Source organism: Helicoverpa zea, chromosome 6 (assembly GCF_022581195.2).
Source record: "Helicoverpa zea isolate HzStark_Cry1AcR chromosome 6, ilHelZeax1.1, whole genome shotgun sequence".
Taxonomy (NCBI): Eukaryota; Metazoa; Arthropoda; class Insecta; order Lepidoptera; family Noctuidae; genus Helicoverpa; species Helicoverpa zea.
The window spans coordinates 10,883,265-10,898,091 of NC_061457.1; the positions used below are offsets into that span (position 1 = coordinate 10,883,265).

The following is a 14,827-nucleotide window of genomic DNA, read 5'->3' on the forward strand; positions in this document are numbered from 1 at the left end:
CCGACGTATTTTGGTTCAATTTCCCAGAAATCTCCAAATGACTGATCCGAGATATGAATAGAAGTGGTTACTGTAAACAGACGATCAACAATAATACTTAACGAAGTGACAAGAGATTACCGCCTTTCAACGACGCGGTTAATTCCGAGACGAGAGTAAATTCCTTTGTATGACTAACATTCAGGCTTGGAGAATAGAATGATTGAGTTGGCGACTTCATGGGAAGATGGCGGAAAGCCATGGATTAATGTGATTGGCGACAGGATACAATATGATACAATATGTTATGACAGTCTGATAGTTCAAACTATTATGCACCTAAACGTATATTTCCCAGTCTTCGATCGTAATCTAAAACGGATACCAACAAAAATAAGGACCAGTATTTAAAATTACAAATACCTTAGAAGTTGTATTTACGATATAAATTACGCGTGCGTATATTGATTAAGTTTATCTGCAAGATGGTGTACCCCAGCTAATGCGTCAGCTCTAAGGTCGAATGTAGGCTTTATGACCGCTATTCAAGACGCTTCGTGCTTCACGACCACAATATTCATTGCTACGGATTAAATAACTGCCACTTACACAGTTTTATAGTTGCTGCATTCACCGATAAAACATTAAAACAATTTGTATAAAAGTATTAACTTTCGCAGCAATTCGTTAATTGTATTAAACTTTAACTCACATTAGAGAATTCCATTTCTAATATAACTCAGACTTTAAATTCATACGTTACGCGAACATTTCCAACTTGAATTTCAATACACGGCGGGTGTACAATTCGTTGAAATTCCACCCGTAACGTGAAGTTGTAATGTAGTTTGTCAGCAACAAGTGTGGGAGCTAGGCCGGCCTGTAATTTTGATAATGGTCACGAGTCAGGCTGCAGATAAGCGAGATAACGGCCGAGACGGTCCGGACCGGGCCGGACGGATCACCGGTCCGGTCCTACGTCAGTACTGCGGGTTTAAAGCTACCCTTTTGGGGAGGATAACGCTTGTCAGTCACGCAGTTCAGCGTGGAATTTCTGAATATCGTGCGCATACGTTTACATGTTGACGTAAGTACAGTCTTTATGCGGACAACGTGATGAGGTTCTTGTGTTTACGAAGATGTTTTAATTTTGTTTTTTACTTCAACTATCTTTTAAATGTGATAATTTTGCGATATACATCCTTTGTTAGGCAAGATATGATCATCTGCCGATCTATCCAGTTTACAAGACTTTGTGACTTGTCTTCAGTTATTTTTAAGTTCAATGTATCCACACAGCAATTTCCTTGACCAGTCCATATCAGTTACGTGATCACAGAGCTGCTTCAGAGCGACCTGCACAAAATCATCGTGTCTCCACAACACTTGTCCGCCGACCACATCAAAGTCTTCCTCTACCAGATATTAAGAGGTGAGTCACATTTTTATATTAGTTGCATACCGTATGTAATGGTAGAATGTAAATGGGCCACTTTAGATTTAAGAACATACTCTGTACACCTACATTCTGGCAAATAAAAGACTTTGACTTTGACTTTTGTAAGAACTAGCATGGAGTGTAAAACATATTAATATATTTCTTTGTGTCATCAATCCTGATGGTATGGATCATGGTCGGCTATTTCCATCCCAATTAAATGTTAAATGTATGGTAAATGCGTTACGTAAACAGTGTATTATCTTATATCTTGTTTTAATTGGTGGTTTTCAAAATCCGAAATTCCACAGTTATGTCATGACATTATACGATTATGATAACACAATTTCCCAGTACTATAGTTCGGCCATTCAGAGAATGCGTTCCTGACACGTCGCGATTGAACTGACGACGTAACTACATTCATTGATTATTGATATAATAATGTTGTTTTAATGCTCCTCAATTGTTAAAACGGTAAACAACCAGCAAAAATATTTTTATCGTAACTGCAACGCCATTGCAAAGTTACGTCGTCAGTTCAATCGCGACGTGTCAGGAACGCATTCTCTGAATGGCCGAACTATAATATGTATGTTGAAAGGGAATTGTATTGGCGCCCACGTGGGAATTAGAATGTCTTTCTAAATTGTGGGTAATTATGATTTATAGATAACATTAGTTTTATGTAAGAGTTCGATGCGATTATTCAAATTTTCTTGATGATACGTAGCATTATCAGTAGCTGTCATACTCGTAATTATGTGAAGCCGATACACATGTGCAGTACAATGAGATACGTCCCGTAATCGACGTGGGAATCGAATGCAAATGAATCCAATATAAACTTATTATAACTTCGAACATTTGTTATTACAACAACCCCCGTGGGCGATAATCGACGCACCAACTACGATATTTAACCACACAAAACACTAATATAACGGTTTTACAATTTGGCGATGAATTTTAACAATCACTCTTTGTGTTGTTTCATTTACCCACGTACAACGAATATATTTTCTTTTATGGTCTTTTGTTAATGGTGGTGAAAGGGTAAACTACAACCCGAATGGTCCATTCGAAAGGGTTGCGATATACTTCGGCCTTGACTTCGACTTTCACAATTACGGGAAGTGAGGACAGCCAACCCTATCCTTGTTAACGAGTAAAATTCCGGCAGCTGTAAAATGTTTCAAACAATACAAATTATTTCTTTGAAAACTCTTTAGAAGAAAAACTCGTTGGCACGTCAAAGCGGGGGATCTTGTATCACCGACAGCTTAGGACTGTTAAAATGAAAGGGTGATACTTTGTTTTTTTCGACGGCCCTAGATAGTCGCATTACTGGTACAGCCGGCATTGGGCAATAACATTTGGCTCGACTTATTCATGCTAGGGGTGGTCACAAACCGTAGATTTCAGTCCATTGTGCCATGGCTCATTAATATGCCAACCCCGCCCGTTACTTTAATACTTAAATATAATATTTTGGTTCCGTAATTTCAGATCTCGTTTCACGTTTCATTGAGAGTCTGGGCCGTTTTTTGCTGTAAATATTGTAAATTGGATTGGTATGATTGTAAATTGAAGCTACTTAAATAATTTTTGACAAAATATCTTTTTCAGACCTCTCATATTTAAACTGTGACCTCTCTATACGTTTAAAAGTAAGCCTACCTCTGCTGGTAGAAACGTAGCATCCTACGGTCGCAATTGCGTTTATGGCCCTGAGAAATGATATGTGGTAAATAGGTGTCATTATTCATGACATTAATTACACAAAGCGAATATCCATTGCAATATCCATCCATCATTAATGAGTATCGATTAGGATTACACTGTCGCCCATATAAACGAGACACCGCTAATCTGCAAAATTATTTAGATTACAAGATCTCAAATGTATTCAACCGTTTCTAATTTAAATGTCCCTACCTACGTGTAACACCTGCCTCCATTTTTTGTCATGTAGAGGTACGCTCGACGCTTGGCGTTGTCGCAAAATGTCGAAATGTGAAAAATATCGCGAGCGCACCGGCTTCTCAACATGACATTAATATTTGACGAGATGCACTTTTAACTTCAAAGTTTCAAACTTCACAAGTGTAGAACATTGCTCCGGCAAATAAGCTTTTATGTTTATTAGCTTTCGCACTGTTACGCGTATGTACCGCAGCGCTACTTAGGATGCTTTTATTACATATAGTTCGTTTTATGATCGAATGCTTAATGGAAACTTCTTTAATGGATATCTCTCTTCAAAGTAGACAACTTTTTCCATTAACACGCCATCAGTTATGGCTATGTACGGTATACTTGAGCCAGATAACGCAACGTGAAACTTGACGGAACAATAAACACGTAAGTTTTGTTTCACACTTCATGTTTAAATGAAGGATATAGGTAGGTATGTTATAACAAGTCTGGAGGCGGATGAAGTCGGTCCGTTTGGCCAGCGGCTCGGTAAACAGAGGTGGTTGATTGCGGCCGCGCTCGGACTGCGCGCTCCGATAAATACAAGTTTAAAACAAACCCGAGTTGTGAGCTCCCTCCGAGACCAACTCGTGCCGAGACAGCGCAGCGCCGCCGCCGCATTTCACAGCTCGCACACGCCCACTTCCACCTGCCGTAAATCAATTAAAACTCCCAAGTGCTACCGACGACCAGCCTCCAATCCAGCTAAACGACAACCCACCGCAAAACTACTATAGAAGACACTTTATGACGAGTAATTCTGTCACCATTAAGCTCATTCCAAACTTTTAAAACCTTTCACTATGTACGCAAATGTAATCCGCTTTCGCAGATGAAAAGAATCGCGTCGCAGCCGTCGCTTCGTCTCCCGATTTCGTATTATTAATTTGTGCAATTATTCGTGCAGTGCCAAGAGATTTCCCGGGGTAGAACGCGCGAAGGGAATTTAGAAAAATGCGGTCGTTAAGCCCCACCGCCTCGGCTGGCGCGTTTAATTAAAAACTTTATAGTTGCACCGCCTTGATGGCTCCGCTCTAACTGAAATCACATAGACAACCGCACTCTCGCGCTAAATGGAACTCTTTTAATCACGATACAGCATGGAGAAATGCAATCGATACTACATCATTGTATTTGAATGCATTACATGAAAATTTTCTGCGGAAATATAGGAAAATAGGTGGAGTGCGTGTCAGTGAATGCAACCGACGCGATTAGGGGTGACACGCGACTCGGATAGTTTTAATATTCTGCGCGCTCTTCTAGATTAAACCTACTCGTCGCTTTGTCTCATTCAGCTTCCTACGTACAGAATAAGCTTTTTAATGAAACTTGCATAAAACACATTTATGTTACACATTATCCCAAGCATAACACTTAAGGCAAGTTTATATTTAAGCGATATAAGTTTTTATGGTTAGTTCATGTCAATTATTCAGGAAATGTTACTGAGACAGATGTGGCATGTCATCTAATGCGTACAAGGAGATGTTGGATTCTGCAGAATGCGGTTGTACTTATACGCAACAAATGCATAGTGGACAATTGTGCATATTTCGCGCGTCTCGGACATGACTGGGGTTCTGCACCATTGTGCAAGGGCGCACCGGCCAGCTATGCTAATCGGCCGAGCCCGCCGCCCGCCAGTCCGGTCGTCCTGCCCGATATTAATTATGTATGGATTGTGATGCCACGGCTCAGCCCCATATCTGCTATATTCGACCACTTTGAATGTTACAATGCCAGGATTCTCATCTGTCATCGTTATACAGAGTTTCATGCTATTGAAATGTTTTATTTTTACCGAATGAAGTTTTTATAAAAGGAGACGCAATTGGAGTTATTCTTCAAAACAGTCGCACTGATTTGTAGTGTATTAACAACCATAAAATACATGACTCTCTCTGACATTCGAGTGAAAATGATTCACGCATTAATGACTCACCCTTAAAATCTAACAAAGTGACAACTTAGTGCTGTTATGTTAACATTCAAAGACTTTTATTGTGGTCCGACATCTAAAAGTACATTGCATTGGATATAAAATTAAAGAAACTGCGGTAATAGTACCGAAAGGCGTTTAATTAATTTTATTTACGTATCCAACGAAATGAACAGATAAGATCGCAAGCCGGCGGCTGCGGCCTCGGCGCGGTAACGAGCAGAATTATGGAAATGCGCCGCTCACGACCTGCCTCTACACTCTAATATTATTTATACGCGAGCTTTTCCCTGCAGGAAATCACTACGCACACCCCTGTTATGTAAGTTACAGGATTTGCTCTGATAAATAGCCGACTTCCGTTCTGTCGCCACCTCCAATGACTTTTCTAAAGAATAAATTTAAAAATTCAATCACGACGGCTGACCATTCGACGCTCGCGCGCGGAAAATCTTGATATTTCTATATTTGCAAAGAAAGTCACGTTTGTACCGAGTCTGATCTCTGAACAGAATTAGATTTGGACACATTTTTCAAAGTAATTGCTATGATAAAAGAATTGGACATAGCTAAATAATGCATTGATAGTACACAAGGAAACCGAAGCGACGACGCCGGTCGGCGGAAAAACCCCTAAGTGGAAAGGCCTGCCCGTGTCTCGTTCGCTCTAATGGAATTTACTTCAGGCCGTCTTGTCGCCATCTGCGAAATAAGCCCCGTATTATGTATGAATGTGTACACTACTCGGGAAATTAGAGGTATTAAAACATTTAGTAATGCGTCCTTATTCTGAAATGTTATATGTGTCGACATGTTTTGTAGCAGGATGCGCGTGACGTGTATAATCTCCGAGTACATGTTATCCAAATCCCACAGTGTCAGTCCTGTGATCCGTATAATTCGTCAGAATACATCCAAACGACTACACTGACATAATTGTATCGGTGCTCAACTGCTCATCCTTAACAGTTACTCGTAATCTCTTCTCGGTACATCCGCAAATACACCACATAAACCTTTCCAGCGACCACAAGCTATTTCTTTATCTACGCTAGATGTAGCGATGTCGTGATTTATTCCAATAACTTTTCTCGGTAGTTTGCTTCCAGGAAGCTAACTTTATCTCAGTTGACTGAAAGATAACCTAAGCGGTTCACCATAGGAATGTTTAATTTATTTGAGGTAACAATAACAGTACTACTGACATTTTAGTTTCATATCTGAAATAGCTTTTTAGATTACGGCACCTTTCTTTTGTGATAAACAGCCCAACGCGAACGCTGATAAAGTGAGATTCGTAATTCGAATTTGGTGTCGTAATTGATGGCGACCGCGCCGCTTTGATGAGCCTCTTGTCTTTGACGTCGCTCCCTAACGGTGCGCACCAGTTCAGTGGTGTTGGGGCGTTAATTGTGAAAGCTTCATCCGCCACCGGAGCCGGGAGCGTGAGATCGGGACTCACGCGCACACAAACTCTACTGTTTGTTCAACGTCACTGCGCGTGAACAAACATTGCGGTGTGAAGCGATTTACTGTTAAGTGTTACTATTGTACTTGTATCTGCGGGAGCGTTGATTTCGTTTGGTCTGCTTGAAATGCGATTCTCAAATCGGAGCCATTGACTCCTTGAAAGCGGTTTACTAGTGAGAATTCCTTCACGCTTTAAATATATTTTTATTGGATATTTAATAGGGTCTCTTTTACACGAAGTTTATGGTTGCGGTGATAGGGAAAGAATTTAACGTAGCGAACGAGCAGTCATTAACGTTGGAGCGGCGCGGAAACTTTGATTGGGAACCATTGCGGGGTTACAATTAAAGTGTAATGGCGGTGGTCAGTGGTGGCTGGCGGAGCATTGTCCCCGGCTGGTCGCTAGGAGCCAGGACCACGTCACGGTCGGGCGCGCGGCGCGTGCGGACGTCGACCTGCAAGTAATGGACTCGCCGCACAATAAACAACATTTACGCGCTATTTTTCATGCACCCCTACATTATTGCTGCTTTGTTCTCCAAGTTTCTATGGCTTCTTTGAGACCAAATTACGAAAATTTTGTGGCGAACTAATAACATAAATGTGAGTAAATTATAGATTGTGACTTGCTAGTTGTTTCGCTTGGCTTGTTCGCGGGCAGTTATCTTCATGGTCTCTTGTTCTGCAAAGGAAATGTGCAGGCAAATGGATATGTCTCACGTGAGTGAAATCACAAAATGTTACATACAGATCTTATTCCCCGTTAGCTGTTACGTCGAAGTGTTGTTAATGAGCGCAAAGTGTTTCATCACGTGGTTAATACTCGGAGGTATTCGTGAGATAATGTGTGAAATTTCGGCCTCAGTTTTACAATTATAGTAGGTAATGGTATTTCTCGAAGTTGGCTCATTTCGTCCAGGTTGCGTGGCTTTATCATAAAACTCGGAGGTGCGTGTTGGTGAAAACTGCGGTACACCCGCTGGGAAATTAAACTCGTTGCGACGCGAAGAGGTGTCGTTAATTTGTTTTGGCGCAGACAGCGCTGGGGGCCGGCGCTAGCTTCTCCGTAATGGCCGAGTGTCAGACGCCCCCCAGTCCTGCAGAAATTGTCCGACCGTTGGCCCTCAGAACTGATTTGATAAGTTAAATGGAACTAGGTACTACTGAAGTTGGAGTTGTGATGTTTCCAAGATGACATTTATTAGATTTAAACTGAATAAAATTTTGAGGTACATACTTGCAAATACATATACGCAAGTCATGAAGGTATTACTGTCTTATACAATAATTGTAATTATAAAGGAATAAGACCTTGGATATTTTAATGGTTAGCTGAGCTTAAATTGCGGTCTAATAATTTACAAAACGTCATTAAAAAAGGATCGTGTTAATTTCGAACAATCGCAAAAAGACGTAGAACGAATACCGTTGCTGTTAATGCCTTTTTAAAAAGGCCTGCCAACTTTGAAAAGGGTAACGCTGAGATCAAGGTTGGATCTTATTAACTTCATTGCAATACTTAGTCAAGCATCTTCGATTACTTTGGGATGTATTTTTTCAACTGCTTGGTTGTCTTCCATTACTTCATATTTTTTACCACCTATCTGATCTAATTCTGACAAGTTATCAATATCAAAATGAGATTGGTTTATTTCTTGATAAATTACAAAGGGAAATTATAAGTGTAGCCACAAAATTATTTATTGGACACATGATTAAACTTCTAATTTTATAACTAAGCAACGGGGAAATGACATAGCCTCTAATAAACTAATTCGTCTTTTTTACAACGCCAACTAAATATTCTATAGAAAGCTTCAAGTAAAGATCATCAATTATTGTGACTTGTCCTTCTTATTTATACATTGTCATCTAATTTACTAACTCGGCCTCGTTTTTAGTATATTCCCATTTATAACCTTCAATTAAAAAACATTGTATTAAAAATTGAAGTTAGTGACGAAAACGAATCGCTGCAAAACCGACTCCACGTAGTCTTGTCTGCCCTACCCCTAGAGTGCAATTCAAAACCGCGTAGGCGCGGAGGGGCGAGGCGGCCTGCGAGCTGAGGCGCAGGTAGTTTAAACGCTCGCCGACGCGGCTGAGGCTGGCCGGCTGTGCCGGCCAGCAAGCCGAAGCTGCGGGACCGCCGGAGCCCCGCAGCACCGGAGCCGTGACAGAAGCGAAGCTTGCTGCATGTTGCTTGCTTACATTTTAAACGTACTGAGTTAAAAAATTAGAAGCTAATTAAATGTATTTTATGATGTCATTTAAAAGTATTTTAGAAGTGTAGGTACTGTTAGAATGCATGCTACAAATTTAGATGCTAAAAAATAACCATCATGCTGAGTTGTATTTAGAGTGGTTTACTTAGAAGATAACGAGTGGCTTAGATAGTATTATTTAGATGCTCGTTAATTGTGGCTGAGTTACTAATTTAGAAGGCAACATACATTTTTGGGGGCGAATAATGATATTAAAAGGAAGCCTGTTTAATTAGCACCCAATTACAAATACACCCGTTTCTTTTTGTAACTGTCGTTCTAATAAAGAAGTGATCCTGCAGAGACAGTTAAAACACAAATAAAGCCGCCCACACGTCATCAGAAGCTTTGTGCGAACTCTTTCTGTCATCCCCAGCGCCCGTTAGATTTGGGTCAATAAGCACGACGCACGGTCGCGTGACAATCGAATAGCTTGACATAGCTGCGTGAAACTGACTGAAACGTGACCGCCAGATGTTCACAGGACTTGTGATGGTCATTATCAAATCTGGTTAAACGTTAGGTCTCCAATTATAGGTTGCGTTTGATCTTGTAAGCCTAGGTGAAGTAACTGTTGTGGATATGGTGGAAGGCTATGACGTGAAGGTTAGAGTTCTTATACTTGTATTGTCTAGTTCACAGTCGTTTTGAAAACTGTATGAGCACTTCGGAAATACATATGATTTCAACAAGGATTTCGCTCATTAGCAGCCTAACTAAACGTTCTATTCTTTAAATATTTTCCAATACAAATAAATATACGTAGCATGTGAAAAAGGTAAACACCAGTCGTTAGAGACTAAAAATGCAAAACAATTGCTACTCACAAAACGTGACTAGTAACAGGATAGGCAGCCTAAAAATAACACAACTAGGGAACATCTACTCCCAACCCAACCCGGGCAGAATAAACCGGATCCCCTAGAAACAATAGCATATCTTTGATTAAACTAACTCAATACAGCCCAAAAGTGGTTCTTAGCGGTTTTGATCAGGAACTTACCTTGAAAGCTGATCGTCAATACAATGGACTGTAAATTCATTGATCCCTTGCTTGCGTATCCATTTTCAATTAAGGTTATAAGATAGGATGACGTAGGATTCGTTATATTTTGGTCTTGAGTTTCAAATTTTTGTTCAGAGGCAGATGTCTCAATAGTTAGTAAATTTTCCCTAGACGAATATAAAATTCAAATGGCCTAATTCTTTATTATTATGACTGTCAATTAATTAAATCTATGACTGCGACTAAGTTTAGTCGACGGCGAAAATAACTGTTCTTGCTATAATGTCATCAATGTATATTAAATTTGAAGATTTATCGAAACGTCGACACACGATATTTTGAAACTTGTGACTTGAAGTAGCTCAAGAATAAAATCCATGAATCTACTAAAACCTACTTCTATATCACCTTCTTATGCCAAACTTCTTTTTCCCCAGGTCTGAAATACTTGCACTCAGCACGCATTCTTCACCGGGACATCAAACCAGGGAACTTACTCGTAAATAGCAACTGCGTTCTCAAGATCTGCGACTTCGGGCTGGCCAGGGTCGAGGAGCCGGACGCCAGCAAGAACATGACGCAGGAGGTCGTTACGCAGTATTATAGGTATGTTATCTTTTTTCTCATTTCATCATCTGGATTTCCTTTATAAAGCTAGAATTTTCTTTTCACTCTGATACGACTAGTTAACATAACATTCCCACCTCTAGTACCTATGTAAATCAAACGTTAGTTAGGTCATTGAAATCTATCGTAAGCGAATGTTTATTGTGTTGCCATGGATACCGGAGTGTGGTGAAGCCCATATGGGCATTGTGTCCGCATTATGCTTTGGTTTATGATGGTTCTTCTCGATGTAAAATTAAAGGTATCATTAAGTACCTAATCTTATTAAACAATTCATAGTTCTAGATCTGGTTTCATTCAGTAGATTTTAATGAGTTTAAAAAGATTAAACAAAATAAAAACAGTAGTTTCTTCTTGACAACGGTAGCTACACAGTAAGTGCGTGAGATTTCTACGAATATGATAGTACACACAACAGGAACTTTCAACAAACATTCAAACAAATACACATTTACATTCAAACGTTGATACAAATAATTTTTCAATACAATATTAACTTAGTAAATAATGTTTATAATCGTTCCATTTCACAATATCGGTCTGTTTACATTGCTCGGAAATTCAATTCAAAGTTGTTATGTAAACAAAACACGAAGTTCATTTTCTTTCTATATCTAGGGATTCGAACCGATTTATTAAATTCATGATCTTCTATTTTTCTATTAGAAATATAAGCTAAAATGGTATTTGTGGGGTGTTCAATTCACAGATCGTTAACTATTTATAATCTATAATATGAAAATGAATCGCAAAATGTGTTGGTAATAGGGACACGGTATCGAAGCAAAAGTATCGATATCGTACTCATTAAAGTATCGATACTTCAAGGTATCGAGTACTTTTTTAGATCAAAATTTGCTTGGTCAATATCAGTCAGTAAATAATGTCAGTTTTACTTCAGTTCAGCAGGACATAAAAAAACAAATGGTATTGGTACACTTTAATAGAATAATAGAAAAATGGAAAATGGAATGAATGAAACAAATCGAAAAAATGTAGCAAAAGGAAACAATATTAAGTTATTTGAGGTATACTAAAAACTAGCAGTGTCCCACAGTTTCACCCGCGTAGTAGATTAAAGATCCCATTCCTCCTCCGTACAGTCACTTAAAAATAGAAGTTTGTTGAGCCTTTTTGGAGATAAGCGGTTTCGAATTTTTGTGATGGTACTTCCTGCTTTAGAAAATAATTGTTCTGAAGGTACTGACGTCGCAGGGATTGATATATATTCTCGTGCCAATTTATATAATTTTGGGAATACTACTTTCATATCTTCCCATTGTTTTAAGGGATCTACTGAAAGTGGCGAAACCTGTGCCGATAAGTAGTAGCTTATAAGTAGTAGTGAGCTAGAAAGCGCTGTTAAATTAAATTCTTCATTCGATACGATACCTGGGAAAAAGTACTTATTGAGTAAAAGTATCGAATGCAAAGTATCGAGTACAAAAGTATCGGTATCGAACTGGAATGTACTCGATACCACAAAGCATCGATACTTTTTTCGTGTCCCTAGTTGGTAAGCGCATAACTCAACAACGCCTGGACCAATTTGGCTAATTCTTTTTTTTTTGTGTTTGTTATTGTCAGGAGAAGGTTCTTATGAAAAAAAAAATAGGATAAAATAGAGAAGTCTGTTGACGGGAGCGAAGCCGCGGGCAAAAGCTTGTAAAGAATAGAACAGTTTTTATCTATAGCCAATATTATAAAGCCGAAGCGTTTGTTTCCTTTATCGCCTCGCTAATCTTAGGAAGAAGTTCGATTTGAAAAAATCTTTCGGTTGAAACCACTGGCGGAAGCTAGTTTGTAATATGGGCTTTTCTTGGGAGAATATTTGTAATCACCTCTAAAGCCAAATTAAAAAAATATTTGTTGAGTTAGGCACAAAGTGACGCAGGCTCTGCCTAACCCTTTCCAAGTTAGTCACATGATTATAAAGGTTTCACACTCTATACATATAATAAAATGATAGGAAAGTCAAAACTGTACATTGAATATTTTTTAAAAAGAATACTTGGGGGGTGATCCATAATCGATTCTGAACCCAAATATGTAGTTTTTAGAATTTTTGTCTGTATGTCTGTTTATCTGTATGTTTGTCCCGGATAAACTCAAAAAGTACTGCATGGATTTAAATCAAATTTTGCATGACTATTACCTGGGGGCCGGTTCAACACATAGGCTATACATTATCACGCTATCACCTACGGGGGTTGAGCAATGAATGATTAAATAAACGAAATTGGAAATTCTATATTGCTCACGCAGACGAAGTCGCGGGCAACAGCTAGTCTTATATATAAACATGAATTGCTGTTCGTTAGTCTGACTAAAACTCGAGAATGGCTGGACCGATTCGGCTTTTTTTGGTTTTAAAATGTTTGTAGAGTTCTAGGGAAGGTTTAAACGATACGAAGTTCGCGGGATCAGCTAGTTAACAATATTTAAACATTTCACCAAAACACAATCTGACGTAAGTGCGCCCTCCATTAGAGGAATTTCAAACGGCTAAGTGTGAACAGTCATTAGTCCGTACGTTTTGGTGGCCGTGGGGAGATGTCGAATGGGGAATTCAGGGTTACCTTTGTGTTAATTTCAGACATTTTTGTATTTCAAGTTCATGTGGCTGTCATTAGTGGTTCTATCTTTAGAGATTGAGGGCTTAGCAAAAGGGTGTGAAATCTAATACTTTCTCTCTCTCTCGTATATGAATCTGAGAAGTGCTACGTCTCAAAATTGAAGTGATCTTAGGAATAAAATGTATATCATCATTTTCTGAATACTATTTGACGATCCTAACGTACTAAATTTTTGAAACTTTCTCGGCATTGATCAAATTATCCGTAATAAATAAATTACCAACGATACTAATTAAGTTAACGACCTTATTTCATAACACTGAAGATTGATTACCATCACATTATAACACTACACACACTTTATTATCTAGCCAGAGATTTACCGATTCACACTTTCTCCCATTTGTTTTTTGTACCGTGAATATTCTTCAACCAATCTTCTTTGTATAAACAGCTATAGACATTCATGTTTATTAAAAACACAGCAACGATCGCCTTCTTGGAAAGATGGATTTTACTTACTAGAAACATTTCTCTGGTTATTTGTGTATTTAATCAAGCAAAACAAATATTCTTGAGCCGATTAAATAGTGTTGATTTTAGTAGGAAGTTTAGATTGATTTTGTGTGTATTTGAATTGTATTGGAATTAGAATTATAGGCCTTGTTAGCCATCAGCGCAAGTGCCAAAGCCAAACCACCTGAAACGGATGCAGCTTTAATCATCTTTTATAGATGTTATCAGGCCATAGTTATTAAAATTATTGGAGAACCAAATATTTCTAACACGGATAGCGTGACATGATTTGAAATTGTAATGGTAAAACCACATGTAATGGAGAAACCTGGTATTATAAAATTGTGTACTACATTCGTTACAGTACTATATTCTCCACTCGTTCCCTTTACATCGACAAAAGCCGACATTTGATCGACGTTACTCTCGCATAGCTCCGTCGAACACTCACACCTTTCTCACGATGTGTTCGCAACGTGCGGCGAAGCGTTCTAGGTGCTGAATGAATAAAAAGTGAATGAATGAGTGACCTGTGCCCCGCTGACCGCAGTTTTGAAAGTAGGACGGCTTGCCGCGTTGTGTCGAAAACATCAGCGGGTCGCGGTTTCGCCAACGTTTCGCCAAAATAGTTCACATGCATATTAGGTCGACGACAGTTTCCGAAGTCACGGTCGCTGTCCAAACTTCCTACGTTTATGCAACCACCAAGTTTTTGACCAACCTATTTCGCTATTGTACGCTTATGTGATCGTTTCAGTATTCTGTCCCGTTTTTAATTCGAGCTTATCAAATGTATGCGGTATCCTACCGCATGCAAATGAATACTAACAAAACGTTCCGAAATATATGTAAATGTTTACGTATACATTAACATACATGCGTAATATTTTATACACGCATTGTTTGTCACGTTTTCAGGGGACGGCTTAAATTTTAAATTGGAAAATATTGTTTAGCTTTATTGAAAACGCATCAAGTGGTATAAACTGAATGGCTTTGTTTACTCGTGTCGGTGATACAACCCGTTTATTA

The 14,827-nt window shown here is 38.9% G+C and overlaps 1 protein-coding gene across 3 annotated transcripts in view; it reads left to right on the plus strand.

Moving 5' to 3' along the window:
• The window catches only part of LOC124630948 (serine/threonine-protein kinase NLK), a 109,048-nt gene that overhangs the window by 83,919 nt on the left and 10,302 nt on the right, over window positions 1–14,827 (plus strand). For all 3 annotated transcript variants that reach the window (XM_047164995.1, XM_047164993.1, XM_047164994.1), the window contains exons 4-5: window positions 1,305–1,411; window positions 10,514–10,682. In XM_047164995.1, the coding sequence (XP_047020951.1) occupies window positions 1,305–1,411; window positions 10,514–10,682 (276 nt within the window). The remainder of the gene's footprint in view (window positions 1–1,304; window positions 1,412–10,513; window positions 10,683–14,827) is intronic.